This window comes from Astatotilapia calliptera, chromosome 15, assembly GCF_964374335.1.
Source record: "Astatotilapia calliptera chromosome 15, fAstCal68.1, whole genome shotgun sequence".
Taxonomy (NCBI): Eukaryota; Metazoa; Chordata; class Actinopteri; order Cichliformes; family Cichlidae; genus Astatotilapia; species Astatotilapia calliptera.
The window spans coordinates 12,937,480-12,958,190 of NC_137436.1; the positions used below are offsets into that span (position 1 = coordinate 12,937,480).

General features: G+C 40.4%; 1 protein-coding gene across 2 annotated transcripts; it reads right to left on the bottom strand.

The window, feature by feature from the left end:
- Positions 1–1,178: 1,178 nt before the first annotated feature.
- Positions 1,179–9,410, bottom strand: nr2e1 (nuclear receptor subfamily 2, group E, member 1). 2 transcript variants are annotated; one of them, XM_026143359.2, is made up of 9 exons: positions 8,802–9,410; positions 6,056–6,201; positions 5,187–5,274; positions 4,605–4,840; positions 3,995–4,141; positions 3,542–3,638; positions 3,305–3,454; positions 2,987–3,092; positions 1,179–2,268 (listed from the first exon to the last, which is right to left on the bottom strand). In XM_026143359.2, the coding sequence occupies exons 1-9, from the start codon at positions 8,860–8,862 to the stop codon at positions 2,106–2,108; spliced, it is 1,194 nt and encodes a 397-aa protein (XP_025999144.1). In that variant the 5' UTR covers positions 8,863–9,410; the 3' UTR covers positions 1,179–2,105. The 2 variants fall into 2 exon arrangements, with proteins under 2 accessions (XP_025999144.1, XP_080145721.1); XM_080289595.1 differs by lacking the exon at positions 6,056–6,201 and having other exon boundaries at positions 8,802–9,409.
- Positions 9,411–20,711: the final 11,301 nt, after the last annotated feature.

Sequence of the window (20,711 nt, forward strand, 5' to 3'; positions counted from 1 at the left end):
TCCACGTGTGAGTGCATTTGTTGTCGCTTCGGGCCGTTTGCCTGTCTCGCTACCCGCTCTGGACAGTCAGTCAGGACCAGTGCAGTCATCCTAACTTTATTGTACCTGTTTAATAAATACTGTGCAAGATGTATAAGGACTATAGCTATTCAAAGACAGCCCTGAGTTTGGACTTGCACTAGAGTGAGCCATGCTAAAGACACAAATGATGCAGTCTATGACTTGTGACAGATTAAGCTTGAATTAGTACAACATGTATTTGGGCCAGGTCACTATGCTTAATGAATGCAAGATCCAGAAGCTTTTTTTTTTTTCCTTTACTTTTGTATCACATGTGCCACCACAATAAAAGTAAAAAGCCATTTCTTCTTGCCTTCAGGGCTATTTGTAAGGTCTGACCTTTTTCATAACAATAACATATCTGTACATTATTTTTTTTAAGCACACTGCCTCCCACATGCTGCACATATAAGATGTGAGGACTTTTGACCCGTGCAGTTCCATGTAAAACTTTTGAATTTGAAGATGGATTTTGATTGCAGCTTCATATGTCCTGTGAGAGCAAGCACTGCTCTGATTTTGGAGAGATTAACCCCAAATGAACCATTTTATGTAATACAAATCTCATTTGGTGGCAAAGAAAAATGTAAAATAATATGTTATTCATTACTTGATAAAGCACCAACAAATCAAATGAACGTACACAGAGTTGGTTATTACTGATGAGCTTCAGGTGTTCACAAGAAATCCTGCATTAAATCAAGATGCATGCATTAGTGTTTAATAATTTAGTATGAGCTCTACATCCTTATAAAGTGTCACTGTAATTAGATATGAAACCAACACCACTGTTTGCTATGATGCCAGGGCTCCAGCTGGTAGTTTTACTATAAGCATCTATAGCAGGGGTGCCCAATCCCGGTCCTCGAGAGCTACTATCCTGCAGCTTTTAGATGCATCCCTACTCCAACACAGCTGAATCAAATGGTTTGATCTCTTCAGCATGCCATCATGTTTGGCAAAGGCCTGATAACAAGCCATTCATTTGATTCAGGTGTGTGGGAACAAGGATGCATCTAAAAGCTGCAGGACGGTAGCTCTCGAGGACCGGGATTGGGCACCCCTGATCTATAGTAAAACTATACTATAAGCATCTAGGTCATGTTATATGAAAACCGTTTAATTCAGTGTATTTTATTCTCTTGGTTACAACTCTAAATAGTTATAACTCCATTAAAAATTTTGTTTTTTTTGCTTTTACAACAGAATAAAAACATTACAGGCCACAAAAACATTTCCAAGTGCTGAATAAGATTGTATCCAGTGTTAGTGTCTAACTTCAAAAAGTCGACCTTAAGCGTTTTCTTTTCTTTCTTTTTTTTTTATGCTGCGCCTCAAACAGGACACACCAAACACAAACGGGACAGCCATTTAAATACAGACACCATTTTTCAGATGAATGTAGTTTTACAGTCAAAGGGGGGGGAGGGGGGATAGATAGTGCATCCTTTTTAAAGAGTCCTCCGCAATGCTTCATGGAGCTGACGCCTCATCGGTGCATTTGGTTTCAGCACCGAATTGAGGAACAGCGACTCGCATCTCCCCCCCGGATGCTTCTTCTTCTTCTTTTTTTGGTTTCCTCCGTTGGGATTGAACACAGAAATAAAATGGTGAATTGGTCGTCAAGCTCATTGGTCTCATAGACACTCGGAAAAAAATCAAAACAAAAAAAGTCTTAATGTACAGCGTTTCTTTAGGAAACGTGCTTGGCAGGTGCTCTCCAGAGCCTTAAGGCGACATTTAAACGCTGCAAGCTGTTTTGGCCACAAGATATTGCAGTTTTCAGAATCAGACAGGCAGGTCTCTAATGAAAGGTACATGCTAATCCTTGACTAGAGCAACTGTTAACAGGCTAAAGTTGTGATCCGGATGTGTTCAATGGAGCCTAAGCCTAAATAGGCTGTATTAAGACAGCCCGTAAGAGATTTTGTGCCGTGGCTACACCTGCTATGATTTGACAGTCTGTGTTGATTGTTCAGTGGGTCTCCTCGTGGGCCTCCAGTCTTTTTTTCCCCTCCTCACGCGCCCCGGCAGATGGTGAGAATTCATATATCGCTGGATTTGTACATATCGGACAGGAGCCTGGTGATGGGAACGTTGCCGATGGTCTTTTTGAAGAACACCTCCTCTATGGTGGACGGGCTGACAGAGCGGAGGGCCGGCAGCAGCAAGAGGAGCTTACCAAAACGACACGGCTGAGTCGGGTACCTGAAACACAACTGGTGTCAAAAACAGCCTTTTTGTCCGGTTCCATTTGCAGACTGTCTGTTGCAGCCTGTCCAATTACCGCACACCTGTGACAAATAGCTCCTACTTAGCTTGAATACGAGCTTCATCTGGTGCACCTGCACAATTACAGGAGGCTTATTGCCTCATTAACTTTATAATGAAGCTGGCAGACTATAGCCAGTTGACACGTGCGTAAAGCATGCTTTATCTTAGGATGAAGAGAGAGAGATAGATAGATAGATAGATAGATAGATAGATAGATAGATAGATAGATAGATAGATAGATAATGGCCTGTATAGCGCTTTACTTAGTCCCTATGGACCCCAAAGCGCTTTACACTACATTCAGTCATCCACCCATTCACACACTGGTGATGGCAAGCTACACTGTAGCCACAGCTGCCCTGAGGCGCACTGACAGAGGCAACTGCCAACTCTTGAGCCACGATCGCCAGATAGATAGATAGATAGATAGATAGATAGATAGATAGATAGATAGATAATGGCCTGTATAGCGCTTTACTTAGTCCCTATGGACCCCAAAGCGCTTTACACTACATTCAGTCATCCACCCATTCACACACTGGTGATGGCAAGCTACACTGTAGCCACAGCTGCCCTGAGGCGCACTGACAGAGGAAACTGCCAACTCTTGAGCCACGATCGCCAGATAGATAGATAGATAGATCTCTTTTACCTGGTGTGTATATAACTGTTGAGAGTGAGCTGGGCTTCATCTTGCAGAGCAGCAATAGCGCTGGCGTTGCGGAAACTTCTTAATTCTGTGTTTCCATGCGTAGGAACTGTAAGACAAGAGGCATCACTATAGCTGTTAGAAATCTGCTGACATGACACTGCTGTAATGACATGTCATATATTCTCTTCTGTCTTCCCAGATTGGCTGTAGTTGTATGCAGCAGAGAAAGTTGAGGTTTGCTTTGGTAAATATGGTTATTTCCGGTAAGAGTCTTTACACTGTGTCAAACATTCGGGCAGTAATTTGCGAGGTACTCACCAGCTTTGAATGTCACGATACATTTCAAGCAGGCGAACTCGGTCGCGTCAAGGCGCATCTGTCTGAATCTGGTGACCACCTCTTGAAGCGCTTGAATCTCAGACATAATCTTGTTCATCCGCTGAGACTCCGTGTTTTCAGTGTTCATCCCTTTGGATAAATGTGAAGAAAAGTTTTATTATGCACGACAACAGCTGCTCGCTCTTCACTTAAAATTCTCTCGTGCTTTGCATATACCAGAAACAGCGAGAAGAGTTGTGGAGTCCACGGGAATGGCCCACTGCGCGATGCCCAGAACAAATAATTCTCTCCAAGCGTCCTCCAACAGAATCAGCTGTAAGGGGGTATTTTAAGTGTTAAACTGTGCACAACACGCAACAATTAAACCATTCAAAGTATTTGAAACTTTTTGAATGGTAAAAATAACAACATAAGATTAATAATTCCTTCTTATTTTTCCATGTTGTGTGCAGGTTTTAGGGCTTGGTTGGGAATTATTAGATATGCGGTTTTCAAATCGATACTATCAAATTCATGACATTAATTTAATTAATTTAAAGCGTCTGTCTGCGGACCAAATACTTAATTGGCAGCTGTTCACCATTTCAAACCCCACAGGGCGCTAATGGCCTGTTTGGGGATCATGTTTAAGCATCATTCATTTGGAGAATGAGTCCAAATCGTGGCTACCTGATCAGATAAAGGGAGGGTGGAGAACGCGGGGACACTTTTTGCCCACTTGATGCTCATGAAGAGAAGACGCGCAGCTGACTCGCACACAGATTCCGTAGCCACCTCGTACAGATACATCGGGGTGCCACTGACCTCGTGGGGATACTGCAGAGAGGGAAAATGAAAATGTTGTCATTGTTTATGTCAGAAAGAAACGCAGGTCGGAAAACAGTGAACAACAAAGGTCGAATTCCAAGCCCCAGCGCCCAGTTTTATAATGATTAGTGTTGCTTGTGGTGGATTTACAGTGAGAAATCTAATTGGCGGATTTGTTGGTCTTACAGGCTTTTAAATCTGGAGAGGAATTTCAACTTCTAACCCTTGTGTTTAAAAAAAATGTTTACTAATTAATCGCACAATAACGGTTTGGAAGAAATACAAACATCTAACATTTTAAGGAATTCTACATCTAGAAGTGATTAAATGTAAAACTATGCATGGACTGCGACACGAGAGCCAAGAAATGATTGACTTCTATGCTCTCATTCTTTACTTGAAGGTCTAAAACTCTTTGAAGAAAGTGTACGTTGTAGCTATTAAATTGCGTAATCTTAAAATAAAAATCTACCTTAGGAGTTGGCTGTGCTAGACCCACGATGGCCTGTCTTTCCGGTGTAGTGGCTACTGTGCTCATCTCCAAGTTGTGCGGCTCCAGCTGGGTGACAGTGGTGAAAAAAGGAGGACCGGGTAGTGAGGATCCGGGGAAATGTGCCGAGGAGCCATTCACCTCTTTGTGGCCCCGGAAATACAGAGCGACCTGTTTGCGAATTGTAGATGTCCGTGGCCCCCTCTCATGCTGAACGGCTGTGGAGCAGGACAGTAGGAAGGCAGTGTGAAAGAGAGCAAACTGCTTATTTATCAGGATCGTTAATTGCATTCTCCAGGAGCAATCCTGGGTTTATTTTATTGAACGAAAGCTGCTCCTTAAAGTGCAAATGTTCTGCGTGAAAGAAAAAAAATAATGAGCTTCTACCAGCGCTCCCAGGAGGTATAAATAAGATCTCCTTTAAAACAAGCAGCAGGTAATTATCAACTTCTTTTCAGCTTTGATTAACAGATTTTATACACTTTTTTCTCCCCCGAATCCAATACTGTCCTACTGTACTGGCGTTTCTTTGCTCAACGTGATAATTCAATTAAGCTCGTTTACCGTCTTTATTCATGTTCACTTCCAGACACTTTTTCAAACGACAAGCTCGGCACTGGTTTCTGTGAGTTTTGTCTACGGGACAACCACCCTGTACAGAGAGAAAAGGGGAGGGGGAGAGGGGGACATAAAAAGAGGAAGGGGTTACAGCTTCTAGTTAAAATTCTCTTAGCTTGCAGGAGAGAAAAAAAAAGCTTCTTGCTATTATCCTCCTGGGAGGGCAATCTCCAGGTGAAAGATCGTACTATTATCTTTTAGTTATGGAGGTGCTCCCCTGCGGCTCCAGTGTGGCCTCATCCCGCAGGATAAGTACTCTATCCCGCCCTCTGCCGCCTAAATCCTCGGCTTCGAGTCATCACATTAGATTGGATTACACCTGATATATTACAGCAGCGCGGCACTTAGCCCAGTACTTAATGGTCCAGGCATGACATAATTAGGCTCATCAAGAGAGACTTAACTCAGCGCCAAAAAGAAAAGCAAACAGAAATCAGCTCGTAAAATGTGCATTACGCGCGTAAAACGCTTGGTATGTTTTGTGGGTGAAAATCAGACACCTAGGGAATATAAAGAATAAAGGACGAGACAAATTCTGTGCAGGGTGCTAACTTTATTTGGAAAATGAAAGAAATTGCTCCATATTCATGGCAATGATTGCGTACAGGTTTCTCACTTAGGCTTGATTTGATAATTCCTTTGCCTGCTTGTTTTCCCGCCTTGCTTGAAATTCTATTAAAAATAAATAAATAAAACTACTTAATCGAATTTGAAAAGCGCAAATAGTAGGTGCATTTAACCACAGCCAATTCAGCCTCGTGTAAAAAGCAGGGAAATTTAGTTACGAGCTTGTATAAACTTAAAGGAGGCCTCACCTGCGAGCCAGATTTACACACATAAGTCCGATTTCTGCGGATGCTCCTCTTGAAGAATCCCGAGCAGCCATCACAGGCGTAAACACCATAGTGTTTCCCTGAGCTGCGGTCACCGCACACTTTACATGGGATGTCCAGAATCCGACCTGGGAGAGGTCAAAAATGTCAAGTAAATGATGTGCTCACTGAATTACGAAGCGCACAGTTCAGTTTTAAATCAAAACATTTTGATGACATTTTGTAGCGGTTGCTCGCGTAATCGCGGGATTTATGAATAAATATGATGGAACAAAGTGTTTACAGTGTTTTTCCAGAATAAGTTGGTATAACAGTTTTCAAAGTTGACACACTGGCTGCAGTTCAGCGGCCGACCTGCAATTATGTGACTTTACACCGACCCTATAATCAGTTAAAAAGTACCATAATCGAGCTCATATACACTGAAGCAATGAACAAACTGTCCTGCATGTGACTTACTTATGTCCGACAACTCCACACAGCCACAGACACGCTCTCACACTCATTACACGCACACTGGACAACGCCCCGCGTCTCATCCGAGCACGACCATGGGAATTCACTGCGCACATTTTAAGAATAAAGTCCGGTGGGAAGCGTTATATTTGAGCTCTCTAAGACAATACCCCGAAAACGCACAATGGAGACATTAGGGGAAAGTGTTAACTTAATGATTTTCTCCCATTGAACCTCGTCTGACTGCCTGGATCTCGACAAGCTGCCAACTCCACTTCATAATGGGACTCGACAGCTGCTTTATCCCACAGGTCTATAGGCCCCAGGATTAGGGAGTGACACTGCACCATGAGAATAATGCGTACCAACTCGTTTCACCAACTCAAATGAAGTGTATGTAAATCGACCCCGGTGTAGATGAAAAAATGTGATTTTTTTTGTGAAGATTTTGTATTCAAATCTCTTAAAAAGAAGATATTTGTATGCATATGAGGCAGTCCTTTTTTTATTCTGGAGGGAAAAGCCGTCTATGTAATTACACTGACGTTTTGCCACCTGCTCATTGATTCACCAGTGACCCGTCAAAAAGGGTAGCATGGGAATAACTACTCAGCAGCAAAAACAATGACTTCAGGAGAGAGTTATAGGACTGGAATTGGCTGTTTATTAAGAATCAAAACACCCTGTAGCCCTTTAAATGTACGCAAAAGACATTTAATTGCTGTAACATGCAATAAAAAGTCATTTTAAAGTTGGATTTAAACATTTTATTGTTAAACAAAATTTGGTATTTTGGTACCCAACTTGTCCTTAGTAATTGGAGAAATTTACGCTCAACATGTTCCATACTGGTCCTAGTTATTATTATTATTATTATTATTATTATTATTAGTAGTAGTAGTAGTAGTATCACTGTTGTTCTTTTATTTTCTTGTTTTCTAATTTTTTTTAAAAATAAATCATTCTTTTTTATTTTGTTTTAACAAACCTTTAAAACCAAAGCTAACCAAATCACATTTTCATTGACACAGCCCCCAAATTAAAATTTAGAGTTTAATTAAACCGCGGATGACCGAAAGTGTAAACATTTTCAACAAGAAAAAATGTCCCCCCAAATATTAAACGATGGTCGCTGGGAGTCAATTAAATAAAAATGACAGACAATTTTGTTGTGAAAGGGGGAAATGTATTTAACTTCCCGCTGTGGGGGTCCACTGCGTCTCCATTGTGAGCAGTAATTGCTTGAAGATATATGGCATATTCTATTAACGTAATCACCATCAAGGCGAAAACCTGCTAAAAGAGTTGGAAATGAAGTTTTAGGGAGAGAAAGAGCTGTTTCCTCTGACCACTCGGTAGCGTGGCTGTGAACTTGAGTCACAGCAATGCTGTGAGTCGTTTTATTCTCATTTGAAAACACACGTTTACATCGGCCGAGCACAGATTTTAAAAGCGGCGGCCTGGTGTGAAAAAAATGTGGTAGCTCTAAAAGAAGCATCAAATGTGAATTCAACAGAAATGTCCATTCTTTGGAGAGAGAGAACAATAGCCTACTTTAGGCCTATATTATGATCTGAGTCCGCCTTCATTTGAATTCATAATGAGGCCTAGCAGAGGGATAATTGCAAGGGTTAAGAAAAAAAGGATCAGAAAATAATTTGATAGGAAAGTGTAAATCTGCTTGAAATTTATTACTATTTAAAAAAAAAGTCAGTAACATGATTTAAAGCGCTTCAGGAAACTCAAATGAGGGATTCAGAAATGCGCAAACACATTTCAGACATAAGAGAAAAAAATCTCGTGCGCAAACGGGATTTCTCTTCATGTAAGATTGAATGATACCCTGCATATTGCGCTGTTACTCTTTTTAAAGGCTGAAAATTAAATTGCAGGCAACAAGTGTCATCAAAGGGAAGCATGTGGGGCTTTTGAAGAGCAGTGGTCGGCAAATGAATGTGGCTTATTATTTTCGCTTCCTTCTTATTTTGTTTCTCGAAATCTGTGAGCAACATTACAAAATAAATTTTACACATGATTTCCTTTCATTCAGGAGCTTTGTTATCCGGGGATGTTCATGTATTGCATTCTGAGACGGCCGACAGCCAGTCCCCATACTCACAACTTTGTGATCATGAGGTAGAGTCGTGAGAAACATCTTTAAAGACACCATGGACTCACTCACTCATTTGTTATACCCGTCGCTACTGTAGACCTCCCATTATCTATGCCGTGTTCTTCAGAGGAATCGGAGATGATGATGAACAAAACTTACTTGATTTGACATTCAGAATATCCAAACAGCCACTTGTTGAACCGGTGGGTTTGCTCATCATGGATCCTCGATATTTTAAAGAATCTGGATAAAAAGTGTCCTTTTTCTTCTCTTCTTGTGGACAGAAACAATGAAGTTTGTGACACTTAATCACTTGTGGTTTCTCGGTTTCTTTGCCAGCAGCGACGAGAAACACAAGTCAAAGTCCCGAAGCCAAGTTGATAGAAAGTCAGCCTCCGATCGATCGAGAGCCACAAATTAAAACATTAATTATACATTTTATCAGGGATCTTTGCCCTCGACGCCGAAGATTCCGGAGAACCAGGACTGGATCCCCGGGCAGCAGCCGGTAAACGGCAGCAGCAGCTCTCCAGCTAGTGGCGCAGTAGCCGGTGCGTAAAGTTCGAGTTGGAAAAACGGTGGCTGGAGCGCATCCGATACTGCCAACGCGGTGGCGAAGGGAAAAAAGGGGCAAATTTCCGATTTTCTTACGGTTGAAAACTTGTTAAAACCAGGACACGATGTGACTTTATGGTGGGAGCCTCCCGAATAAGCCTTGGTAATATTTATGAGAAGTGTCAGGGGGAGGCTGGAGGGTGGAGATCTCCACTTCCTTCATCCACTTGGCTTTCTACTCCAAACTCCATCCTGACGTCACTGGCGTGCGAGGGAGTGTGTGTGCGCTTGAATGTGTGTGCAAGTGCTGTGAAGTGCCTTGCTAACGGAGCCAGATCCACTGCAGACAAAACACACATGTTGCATGTTTTCCTGGACTGCATTTGCGATTTTTACTGTGTAGAACTCTTATTTATAATAATAATAATAATAATAATAATAATAATAATAATAATAATAATAATAATAATAATAATATGACCGAAAATATTCAAAATGTGTTTAAAATATATAATCGCATATCCTAAAGAATAAAAAGATAAAATAAAATGAAATAAAAAAGTAAAAATGATCCAAACTGTTGGGACCGTGGAGATGGCTTTAAGAGGCTGATTACTGTAAATATTTTCGGGTATGCTAAGGTATGCTGACCACTAATAAGAGTGTATTACCATATGCAGGGAGGTGGGGGGTGAGGGTGGGCTGAGACCTTCAACAGTCAGCGCTCCTCATTTCCTACACTAGCACAACGACATTTGTGTCTGGTTCCTCGTACAGTCCTCCAGATTAAATGCTTGGGCTCCACCACATACGTAGCAGCGGTCAAGACAACTGTCATAAAGCTGAACTTTAATTTTTAAAACACTTTATTGCGTATTTGATTCTTTAATAAATATAAAAAAGGCTAAAGAGACGACAAATTTAAAAGGTTCATACAGTTAAAAGTTGTAAAATATCCATCTCTCCCCCGTTTTCTCGGGGGCGTTGGTGTAGTTTTGCTCCACAGTCTGCATTATCTTTCCTTTGTTAGTGGCTTATTGGAGCTCGTTAGGTGGGCAGATACACCATGCAGACACACTTTGGGACCTTGTAATATAACTTATTAAAAAAACAAGGCTTCTAGAAATTAATGTATTTTTTTTAAAGAACCTTTTATTAAATGTAAAAGGTAAGCATTCATTTTTAATTTAACAACCATCTTTAAATACAAACTTGGGAAAAATGTGAAATATAAAAAGTCATACATATGGAATATATAAACACACTTAAATATATTTGCTTTTCATTCTGTTTACTTTGATTTTCTTTGACGATTCATGCAAACCTACCGCTGAACTTCATGAGCCCTTCACATTTAAGATTTTACTATTATCTTTTAAAATGTTAGATCGATTTGCACTCTTGCACTTTAGCTTTTTTAGTTACAGCAAAAGAAATGGGCAATAATAATATTAATATTAATAATAATAATAATAATAATAATAATAATAACTTTTGATATCTATCTATCTATCTATCTATCTATCTATATATCTATCTATATATCTATCTATCTATAGATAGATAGATAGATCTATCTGCCTCTGTAGCTGCCATTCTCTGTAGTGGGTGATCCGGTTTTGGACATGAAGGTGCAGACCACGGCCGGCTGTCCGGGGCCCACTCATTGACACACTGACCTTGACAGCTTGTTGCGCTTTCGCCGGGTAACTCCAGAAATCCATATTCTGTTTTAATTGTGTTCATTCCCACGGTACACTGAAGGCCATATGGACTCACAAAGTGTCGATTTAAGCGGACAGGGGCGAGGCGGAGAGGCGTAGTTAATTGCAATTAGCTTTTGTCGTGTCTTTCAATCTGCCCTTTAGCTGAACGGCTCCGGCTGGAGCCTAACAAGCCTGAGGAGAAATCATTCTAATATTCCTTTGATTTTCCTGAGGGGGCTCATAGAAAGGCCCTCTGTAGGACGTTTATAGACGCAAATTGTGTGTTTTAACTATTCTCTGAATAGGCCACTTATACTGTAGAAATTTTTTAATTTTAAGTTCCCCCCCAGACTTATTTTTGGCTTATTTTTGCATTTCCTAAATTATTAACTTTTCAAAAGAAATAAGATCCAATAACTTTCCTTAACGAAGACATAATCAGTAATCGATAACAGTTTTCATTTGTTTCTAAATGCACGTGAAGTGGTGTATGTGTGTGAGTGTGTGTCTGTGTGTGCGCATGTGTGTGGGTGGCTGCTGGGTTGGGTGAATGGTGAATGTGTGACATAATCTCCTTAACTCGTCCTAATCCTCGTCATTCACTGATAGCCTTTACACAAATATAACCAACATCATGGTTGCCCGGGCTGCCTTCTTTCACTTTTTTTGTATGAGTGACTCTCTTCTCCTCCAGCAGTCAATGAAATGTGGCCAACAAAGGGGGCAGTGGATTGTGTATCTGTTTTTTGGGGAGGGGGATCTCGGCATCAGTATGCGGATACTTGACATACTATAGTATAGACTTTAACAACGAGAAAAGAGTGAGAGTCCAACAGAAGTCAGCGCAGAACAATGCAGGGAGACCGCGGTGTGTGCTCAATGTCTGAATGAGTTTCGAACAATGAGAAAAAACACCTGCGAAAACATCACATATCAGACAGAAAGCGGATTTTATATTCTTGGATTGTGCACCTGTTGATTTTTTAAAAAAATTATTAGAACATCCAATGTTTTGCTCTTTGGGGAATCTTCAAATAGATCCCATCCATTAGAGTTTATCCATCTTTTATGTACTGCTATCACTGTGGAGGCCCCCCGAACCGACCAGGCGTAAACCAATTGGCTTTGGAGAGAAGTCACTAAGCTCCAGAAAGCAAATAATAGGGAGAATTCAAGTCGACCAAAGGCCCCAGCAGCCGTGGATCTCTGAAAACTGGCCAGGGAGATCATCTTCAGTCATCTCATAGCCTACAGACACTGATCGTGTTTAGCCGAGGAGGTTGGTTGTCTGGACCGTGAAGAATCACTTCATCTGCTATGGTAATGACAGTGATTTTCTGAAAACATTCCACTGGTTGAACGCAAAAAGGTTTGTTTGGCACATTTCCGAAAACGGCAGTTGAAAGATCTTCCCCAGGTACTGTTAATATCCAATAACCTAAAATATGATTTAACGTCCCAAAGAAGTGGAAGATAATCAGTCTGATTTCAGCACCACGGACAGTTCTTCAATAAGAGTCACTGAATAGATGCAGACTACCTGTCCGAGCGATTCTTCAACATTTTAAGGGGCCCGCAGGTTTCCACTTGCACATCGGACCACATTTGGCTTCCCAAATTGTTTTGATGGCAAGTCTTAAATCGAAATTACTCAAGACTCACGAATGGTGAATCACATTGGACATATTGAAGCAACTGCAGGTGAGTTATAATGAGAAAACAAACTCAGTTCCCTCAGTTGCAACATCAACTCTCTATCTAAAGGATGTTAACGCTATGAGTAAGCAGCTGATCAGGTACAGTGTGTACAGCAACATGCTTCTCTTGGAAGGTTTGGAGTCAGCAGTTCTTTCAAAGTGGTTATTAAAGTGGGCGTTTAATGCTTCAGGAGCACAGTGTTGTTGTCGTGCTTGCTCATCTAGGAGCACGCTGTCTGTGAGTACAGTAAAACTATAGCCCTCCTCCTTAAACTCCACAGGCCTATCCCCGCATTCCTCCACTGCCACCGCGCCACCTCGTTAGCTGCAGTGTAAAAGAGATGCTGGCATACCTGTGCGTGCGGACAGACAAACCCATGCGCACTTACACGCATTCACATACACACGCCAAAGCCCCCCCCCCCCCCCCCCCAAACCACCACCACCACCACCAAAAACACAGACCCAAGACCCAAACCCACAAGTCGGTGCGGTGCAGTTGGACGCTCTGACAAATCTATTTGGGGCAAATTGTCAGTGAGAAACTTCCGCTCGAACTGCCGTGGACAAAACTGGCTGTTGGGGAGAGCAAATCCCGCTGCATGAGGGTGGGGGACAATTGGGGGCGAATGTGTTGATGTGCGGCCGGTGGCTGGGGAGGTACAATGGACGGATTAGTCAGTCCCCTGGCTGACTGATTTGAGATGGCTCCTCTCAGCCTCTCGCCGTGGGGAGTCCCATTGTCCCGCTTCTGATTCCCACTTCTCACAAACTCCAAACAAAAGTCAATCTCTTTCTCAAGGGGGGGAAAAATATCGACCCGTGTTTCAGCTGGGGAAAGTGACTCAAAAACTTATTTGCAAGAGATGACTGACTCTGTAACTCCCCTTCCACTCTTTATGTCTTTTTCCCTTCTCTTGGAGTCCTCTTCATGTGCAGTCTTTATTGACCGGCGGTGGTTAGCGAGACGTTGAATGATCCCAGTTTTTCAGACTCGAGTGGGGCTGGGGGCACCTGTTGGAAGCTTAGAGGCGGCTTTGCGGCCGAGGTCATTAATATTAAAATATACAGAGATGCCATCACGGGCTGGTCTGAAATCGGTCTGATGTCGCCCCTGGGTTCCCTCTCTGGATGGACCTCTGCTTTCAGTCACTCGTGAAGAGCTTTCTTTTCTTTTTCTGTCTTCTCTTTTTCTTTTTTCCCTCCCTGAAAAGACTCGTTAACAAATTATGACAGCTGAGTAGAGGGGCTTAGTCTGTTCAGACTGCAAAGACAAACATGTGAGAGCCGAGGAGCCCGCGATGTGATCAGTGTATCTACAGTTCATTTATTATTCTGCCTGTGGTGTGTGAAAGTGTTCGGATTTCCAGAGCTGAAAGGACACGTTTCAGTCATGCAGAGGTGACTGGACTTGATTAGATCGGTGGGTGAGTTGTACAGGCCTGTCTCTTTGTCTGTCTTTAAGTTCGTTTTGAACAATAAACTTCACCTAGTTAATGAGTTTATCTTTCATTTATTTGTGTCTAATGCTCATTTAAAACAATCAAATCTTTGATTGTCTTTTTGTAGCTACAAAAAACAAGCAAAATGAGTATGAAAAAATGACACTTTCGACCACATTTACCCTCATTTTCAAAGTCATCAGTTTAACTTTAAGTTGTTTATTTGATTTCTACATATTCAGTTTTCATCATTTTAACATCAGTGGGACATCAAAGGTTTGATCTACTGCCATCAGAACTACTGATCAAACCACAACAGGTTTTGTGAACCTGTCCAAAATACCTTGATGATCACAGGTCGTAAAAACAAGACATAATATCGTACTCATTCATTAACTCAATAACAGAGTGCATAGTAATTTATCAAAAATAACAGTTTATAATTCATCTAAGAAAGCGTTCTAGACTAGTTGTGATGTCACAAAATCATGTTTATCTACAGTATCTAAACCTCTATTTTTCAGTGAATGAATTTGAAAACAGAAATCCTCAACATACAATCGAGGAAACAATCAATCTAACAAACATGCCAATTAGCAACACACATTTTCGAGTTGAGAGGGACTTTAACAGTTTGCTGCATCAGTGGCACTTTGCAAAAAATGATTTATATATATCTATCTATCTATATCTATATCTATATACACACACACTTTCTCCCACTCTTAGTCCCTCACGGTGTCTAAATGACTTTGTTTAAGAGGCAGCAGCAGTGAAAGTACTGGTCGCGGTCGTCGCACAGATTAAGCAGAGACTAGTCTTCGTCTACTCCTTCCACAGCTGCCATTCACCTGGAGTCACTCTGATAGTCATTCTGCTGTTTGTCCAGCTCTGTTCAGCAGTCAGTCTTGCTTCGCAGCCCTGCTTCTCCTGATGTTATCCTGCAGACTCCACAGGTCAGGTTCAGTGATCACGGTCTGAGGTCACAGCTTCCACCCGTCAGTAACCCTCAGGGCAGCACAGGAGCTGTCATCATGAGCCTCACACTCACCTCATGGGTCTTAATACACATCCAGACACCCAGACGCTAGGAGGACTGATGACCCATTGATAGAATCGGGGCATGTGACTTTGTCTATGGTCAGACCAGGGTACAGTGCATGCATATGGGATGCAGCTCCTTGGAGAACTTCTTAAGTAAATTATATTAAGTAAAGTAAATTATATAAATTTTTGTACATCACAGAATTTTCAGTCCAAAATTTCATATTTATTATAAGCATGAAGGAGTATTTCATCACCCTCAAGCATAAAGTTTAGCTCATGTGTGCTAACAGGCGTATAACGTCACCTGTGACTGCAGTGGAAGCTGTCTTCAGTGTGTGGCTGCTCAAATTAAACTTGGCCAAAGTCCCAAATAATGCAGTCAGTATATGTTTAAGTAATCTCAATGAGCTAAAGCTCAGCCTTCAGACTGCTCTAAACGCGGTTTCAGATATTTTCTTTCTGCTCTTGACTCTCTATGATGTCAGTTAGGAGGGATCTCCTTAATATGGTAATCTCAGGGATGCAGCTCTTTTTATTTGGTCCACTTTGAATACTGAAAGTCAGAACATTACGAGCACCAATATAGCTCCCCCGTTTGAGCAGGTGGTCCAGATGTCATAAGCCTGGGTTTGAATCTGAGGCTGTTTAACATGTGTCTTCTCAGGGTCTATACTCCCATTCTCACCAATAATGACAGAACTGCAGTTATAAATGAATGAACTAGATCTTTAAGTATGTATGGAGACATAATCTGCCTAAAGGAGGATTTAAATGATTAGAGGTATTTTCCACTGTGTACATTCATTAGTGCTTCTGCAACCCTTAGTATTAGTAGGGTTCTGTCCATGACAATAAAAGTTGATGATCTCATAAAGTTAACACAGCTTCACTTCACAGTTGTGGGGCTCTTTCCCCCATTTTTAAATTTTTTTTTTAACCATGCAGTTAATACGAAATGTAAAATATTATAAATGTTTGACAAGATAGGATACTGTCATCTGTTTGCTTCAGCCTATATACGGAACGATCTTTCTAAAATGTTAAACAATCACAATACTGGGTGATAATTTGTTATATGATGACGATTTAGTTGTTTTGTCTCCAGAATGCCAGAATGCTGCCAAATTGCAGCCGCTGCTCAGGCTCTGCTCAAGTTATATTTTACAGTATCGAATTCAAGCCTAGAAAGAATGCAATAATGACCATTTCAGCTTTAAAGGACCAGAAGCAAAATTTCCCCTTATTTTGTAACGTTTAAATGCAGCAACTAAAGTTAAGTACTTGGGTCATGCCATCAAGAATGAACTCTGTCATGATGATGTGTAGTGCCAGTGTTGTAAACTGTATGCAAAGCAATTAGCCCTTAAATTCTACGTGAACAGGTTATGTTAAAAACACTCTTTTTAGAGCATGTTGTACCTCATACGCATATTTGTGGTGCACTTACGGTGTATTGAAAATGAAAATACTTCAGGTGGAATGCATTCATGCATTCAGCTCCTAACATGGACAAGTGCAAGCCAGATGTTTGTGACTAGTATTGTTCCTATCTCTCATGCGTTACTGAGAAATTTCATAGATAAATTTATGCGTTGATGAACTGATTCGAAATTGTGGTTATAATGGTTTCAGCTGTACCAAATTTATGTGACACAAGATATTTATCCTGCTTCTGGAAGCACTGGAACGGCTATTTATTAATTTTGCAATTACAGATGATTACATTTGTGTGTGTGTGTTGTTCTTGCATTCTCTTTCTTTACTTTTCTGTTCTTTTATATTCAAATGGACTGCATGGAGCCTTCATAACTGGAGGTTCTTTCAGTGTATGTTATGATTACAGTGTCATAACCAACATCCTCTTTGAGTTGAGCAAGCTTTACTACCTAGGCTAACCACTTGGATATCTGCAAAATCCATCATCACAAAGCTTGAAAGCTGTTCCTCATGAAAACATGTCATACTGGAGTTACAAGTTTTGTGTATTTAAGGCGTGAAAATCGTGATGCAAACTAGCTAACCTACACAGTTGATGACATAAAGGAAGAAACATTTTCAATATGTAGATGTTGTTTTACCTATTCTATTTGAGTAAGCAAGTATTTATTCACAAAGTGCTTTTTCACAAACATAAAGTCACTTAGTCGTTGTACAACAAAATAAATACAAACTAGGAAGAAACACAATAAAATATAGAAAATTAAAAACAGTTAATAGCATGTAAACAGAATAAAACCACAGATATTTAAGCAATAATAACAAAAGCGTCTCAAAAGAGGGCCTGACTAAACAGACAAGTTTTCAACTGCTTTTTGAAGGAGTCCATAGAAGTGGTAAATTGAAGACTAGACCCCCTTACAGTCCTCAATCTGCAAGCAGGAGTGCGTCTAACAAGAAGTTGAGATAAATGTGCAGCTGGTCGAATTAGTGCTCAACATGTAAGCAGGAGAATTTTAAAAAGAATTTAAAATCAACTGGGAGTCAATGAGAAGAAATCTCAGCACTCTGGAAAAACTCAATTTCCTCCACACCTGCTTTGTATATTTGAGTATTAAAAACGTACCAATTTTTTCTATACAAACTCTCCCCTGTTTATCAGTGAAGTTTTGAACTGTAGCAAAACCCCCCAAAACAAAACATCCTACGTCTTAAAAAGAGGCTGGGTAACTTTTTCTAACAGTCACTCTCGCAGCTCTGTGGCTTTGTGATGTTTTATTACAATAGTTGTAATGATCTCCCATAAGCCACTGGTCAGCTGCACACCAGATAAGTGAGTGAGAGCACTTAGTGATTGCTTAAGAGTGAAACACAGTTGCTATTTATGTAATACTGCCAAAGTCTCACTTGAAAACAACGTATTAGGTGAAATATGTTGAAAGGTGCATTAAGAGTTGGCAGTAAGTACATTATATTATTGTTCATTACGATATATGTATACTTTTTAAAAATTATACCATAACATCACTATGACTGGGCTCATAGCTGCACCTGTATTTTCACACTGATATCTACTCATAATAAACAGAAAGTTTATTATGAATAAACAATCATCAGTGAAGTGTTGGGTGTGTTAGTAAGAGATTGTAAATTATTAGAAGTGCTTTCATATGTCTTTCTTTTTGGACTTTTTTTTTTTTTTTTTTTGCAGAATAAACGGTAGAAGTGATGAAAGCAGCTGTGGGACATGGGGGTCCTTTAGAAACACCCAAACAATGATGAGGGCAAAGAGGCACTTATTTTTTTCTCATATTCACTACATTTTCTCAATCACCCACCCCACCACCCAGCAGCTCAGTGCTTTCCCATCCTCAAATTCCCTCAAAGTTTCAGATGCTCACAATTCCACAATGCCCAGATGCTGTCCTTTGGCCCTTTACCCCCCCTCAACCCAGAGCTATCATTCATAACCTTTCTGTGGAGCTGAGAGTGAAAGAGGTGGGATAAGGGGGGAAAAAGAGGGGGAGCGGAGAGCAACATGGCAGCTTATTTAGAAGACTTCCTTTATTGGAACATGTGCAAGCAGTTCACTCACAAAGGACTTAAATAGGATATTTTCTGTTCCCTATAGTTGCTTTCCCCTTTTAAGTGCCGAGGCAAAAAAAGTAAGTTTACAACTCCCTCCTCAATGGGGGCTCTTCACTCTCAGGTTGCGGGGACCTGAGTGACCTAGGAAAGTTAATTAGGAGGCGAACAAAGAGCGGGCTGGAGCAGAATGCCTCGCCTCTCCTCCAGCCAAAGATGTCATCCATTAATTAGGAAAATCTTTAAGGTGGCCTTATTGAATTTACAGAAAGCCCTGTGGTTGGCGGGCAACAGTTTTTTGATCAAGCCCTGACTCAAACAATGCCTTTCTGGAGGTTAAAAAAGAAGAAGAAGGGAGGAGATTGGTGGTAGAAGAAGAGAGGAAGAAAAAGAAACGTATGGGTTTGCGGCGCAGTACAGTTTAATGGTGGGGAAGGGGGGGCGGCTGCTGATTGTGACAGCTCAGATTCACATGGGTATGGGGGACATAGTTTGGGAATGATGTCATGCAAAGGCAACCTGGGGGCTTGGGAAGTAAGAAGGAGGGGGTGCTGAGCTTGAGCCACAGGGGCCACTCAAAGTTAACATCTCTGCCTGCATCTGGGCCAAATCCTTTTCTTCTGGCCCAGGAGAGGCTTTCCTGCACGCCAGGCCCTCCACCACTCCTCCCACCGACTCGTTCACAAATCAGGACTTTTCTTTAAAGCTAACCCTTTGCTAACTGACTAGCTAACTGCCTATTCAACCTGAGCTCACTCTGAATAATATAGCTGGATAACATGGGACTACAGAGTAGCACCTGTACTTTTACAAAAAAGTAGTTTTAAGTATACACCTTTGTTACTCTGTCTCCATAATTTTCTGTATTTGAACCAGGGATGAAATTTAAAGCATCTGAGGCAGGCATCAAATTGTAAATACTTGGAATGTGACTTTTAAAAATATTTCGCAGCAGGACCATGCCTAAGGTTTAGAAATCATATTTATGGAGTGGTACCTGTGCCTTTGAAGAGACTAGTTCCTTTAGTTACAGTACAATCAAAACCAGAAGATTTGAAATATGTATATGAAATCAAAAAATATTGAATTTCTATACTTAAAATTAAACTAACACATGGCGAAAGCTACTTACTTAGGCTAACGTCTCTGGTATTACTGATCCACTCCTCATGAGTCACTTATTAACCAAATCCCCCAAACACAACCCATTCAGATAGAATGTCACAGTCTTTTCAAAATAAAAATCATCTAGAGTATGATGCATTGATTTGTATCAATATTTACCGTCTTGGTGTGAAAAATATATATATAATACATATACTGTATATACACTCTCACATTCACGTGAATGAATAGTGGAATTGTAAAGCGCTCTGAGGGTCTTGAAAAGTGCTATATAAATGCAATCCATTATATCTATCTATCTCTACATATATATAGATAGATAGATATATTTTTTTTCTTTTACAAATGTTATGTGTATATATATATATATATATATATATATATATATATATATATATATATATATATATATATATATATATATATATATATATATATATAGAGAGAGAGAGAGAGAGAGAGAGAGAGATGTAAAGTCTGTCAATAAATTAATTAATTTATTTATTTTTTTCTGTACAAATGAATTGTTGACATTAGGTGTCTAATGGACTTGTTTTACACTTTTTTGACCACCAGTGGTAGCATAAAGCAACACTTCTTATTCTGCATATTGAAGAGAAGAGGGTTGAAATAATCAACATTTGTTAGCAGTAACTTCCCATAAAGTGTAGAAAACAAACAATAAATGAGCAGGAAAAAGTCCACCAAGCGCTATATAAATACAGGCCATTTTACCTTAGGAGTTTGATATGTAAGCATGTGCATTTGATGTACTTACAATGGAAATCCTAGTTTATTTATTTGATGTCTTTTCCTTTTAAATCAAAGTAAAGAGACTATCATGCATACATATAATCAGAATCTGAATAAATCAATTGGTTAAATGTGTGCCCATCTAAAAATATATATTTCAGGTTATAAGTAAAGAGATACTACTCACTTCCTTGACTGAAGACACTGTAATGAGTAACTCAT

Coding starts and splice junctions, on each gene's coding strand:
- nr2e1 (XM_026143359.2), bottom strand. CDS start 8,862: ATGATGAGCAAACCCACCGGTTCAACAAGTGGCTGTTTGGATATTCTG. Junction 4,142..4,604: donor TAGCACAGCCAACTCCTAAG/GTAGATTTTTAT, acceptor CCCTCTCTGCAG/TATCCCCACGAGGTCAGTGG. Junction 3,639..3,994: donor CCCTCCCTTTATCTGATCAG/GTAGCCACGATT, acceptor ACCCCCTTACAG/CTGATTCTGTTGGAGGACGC.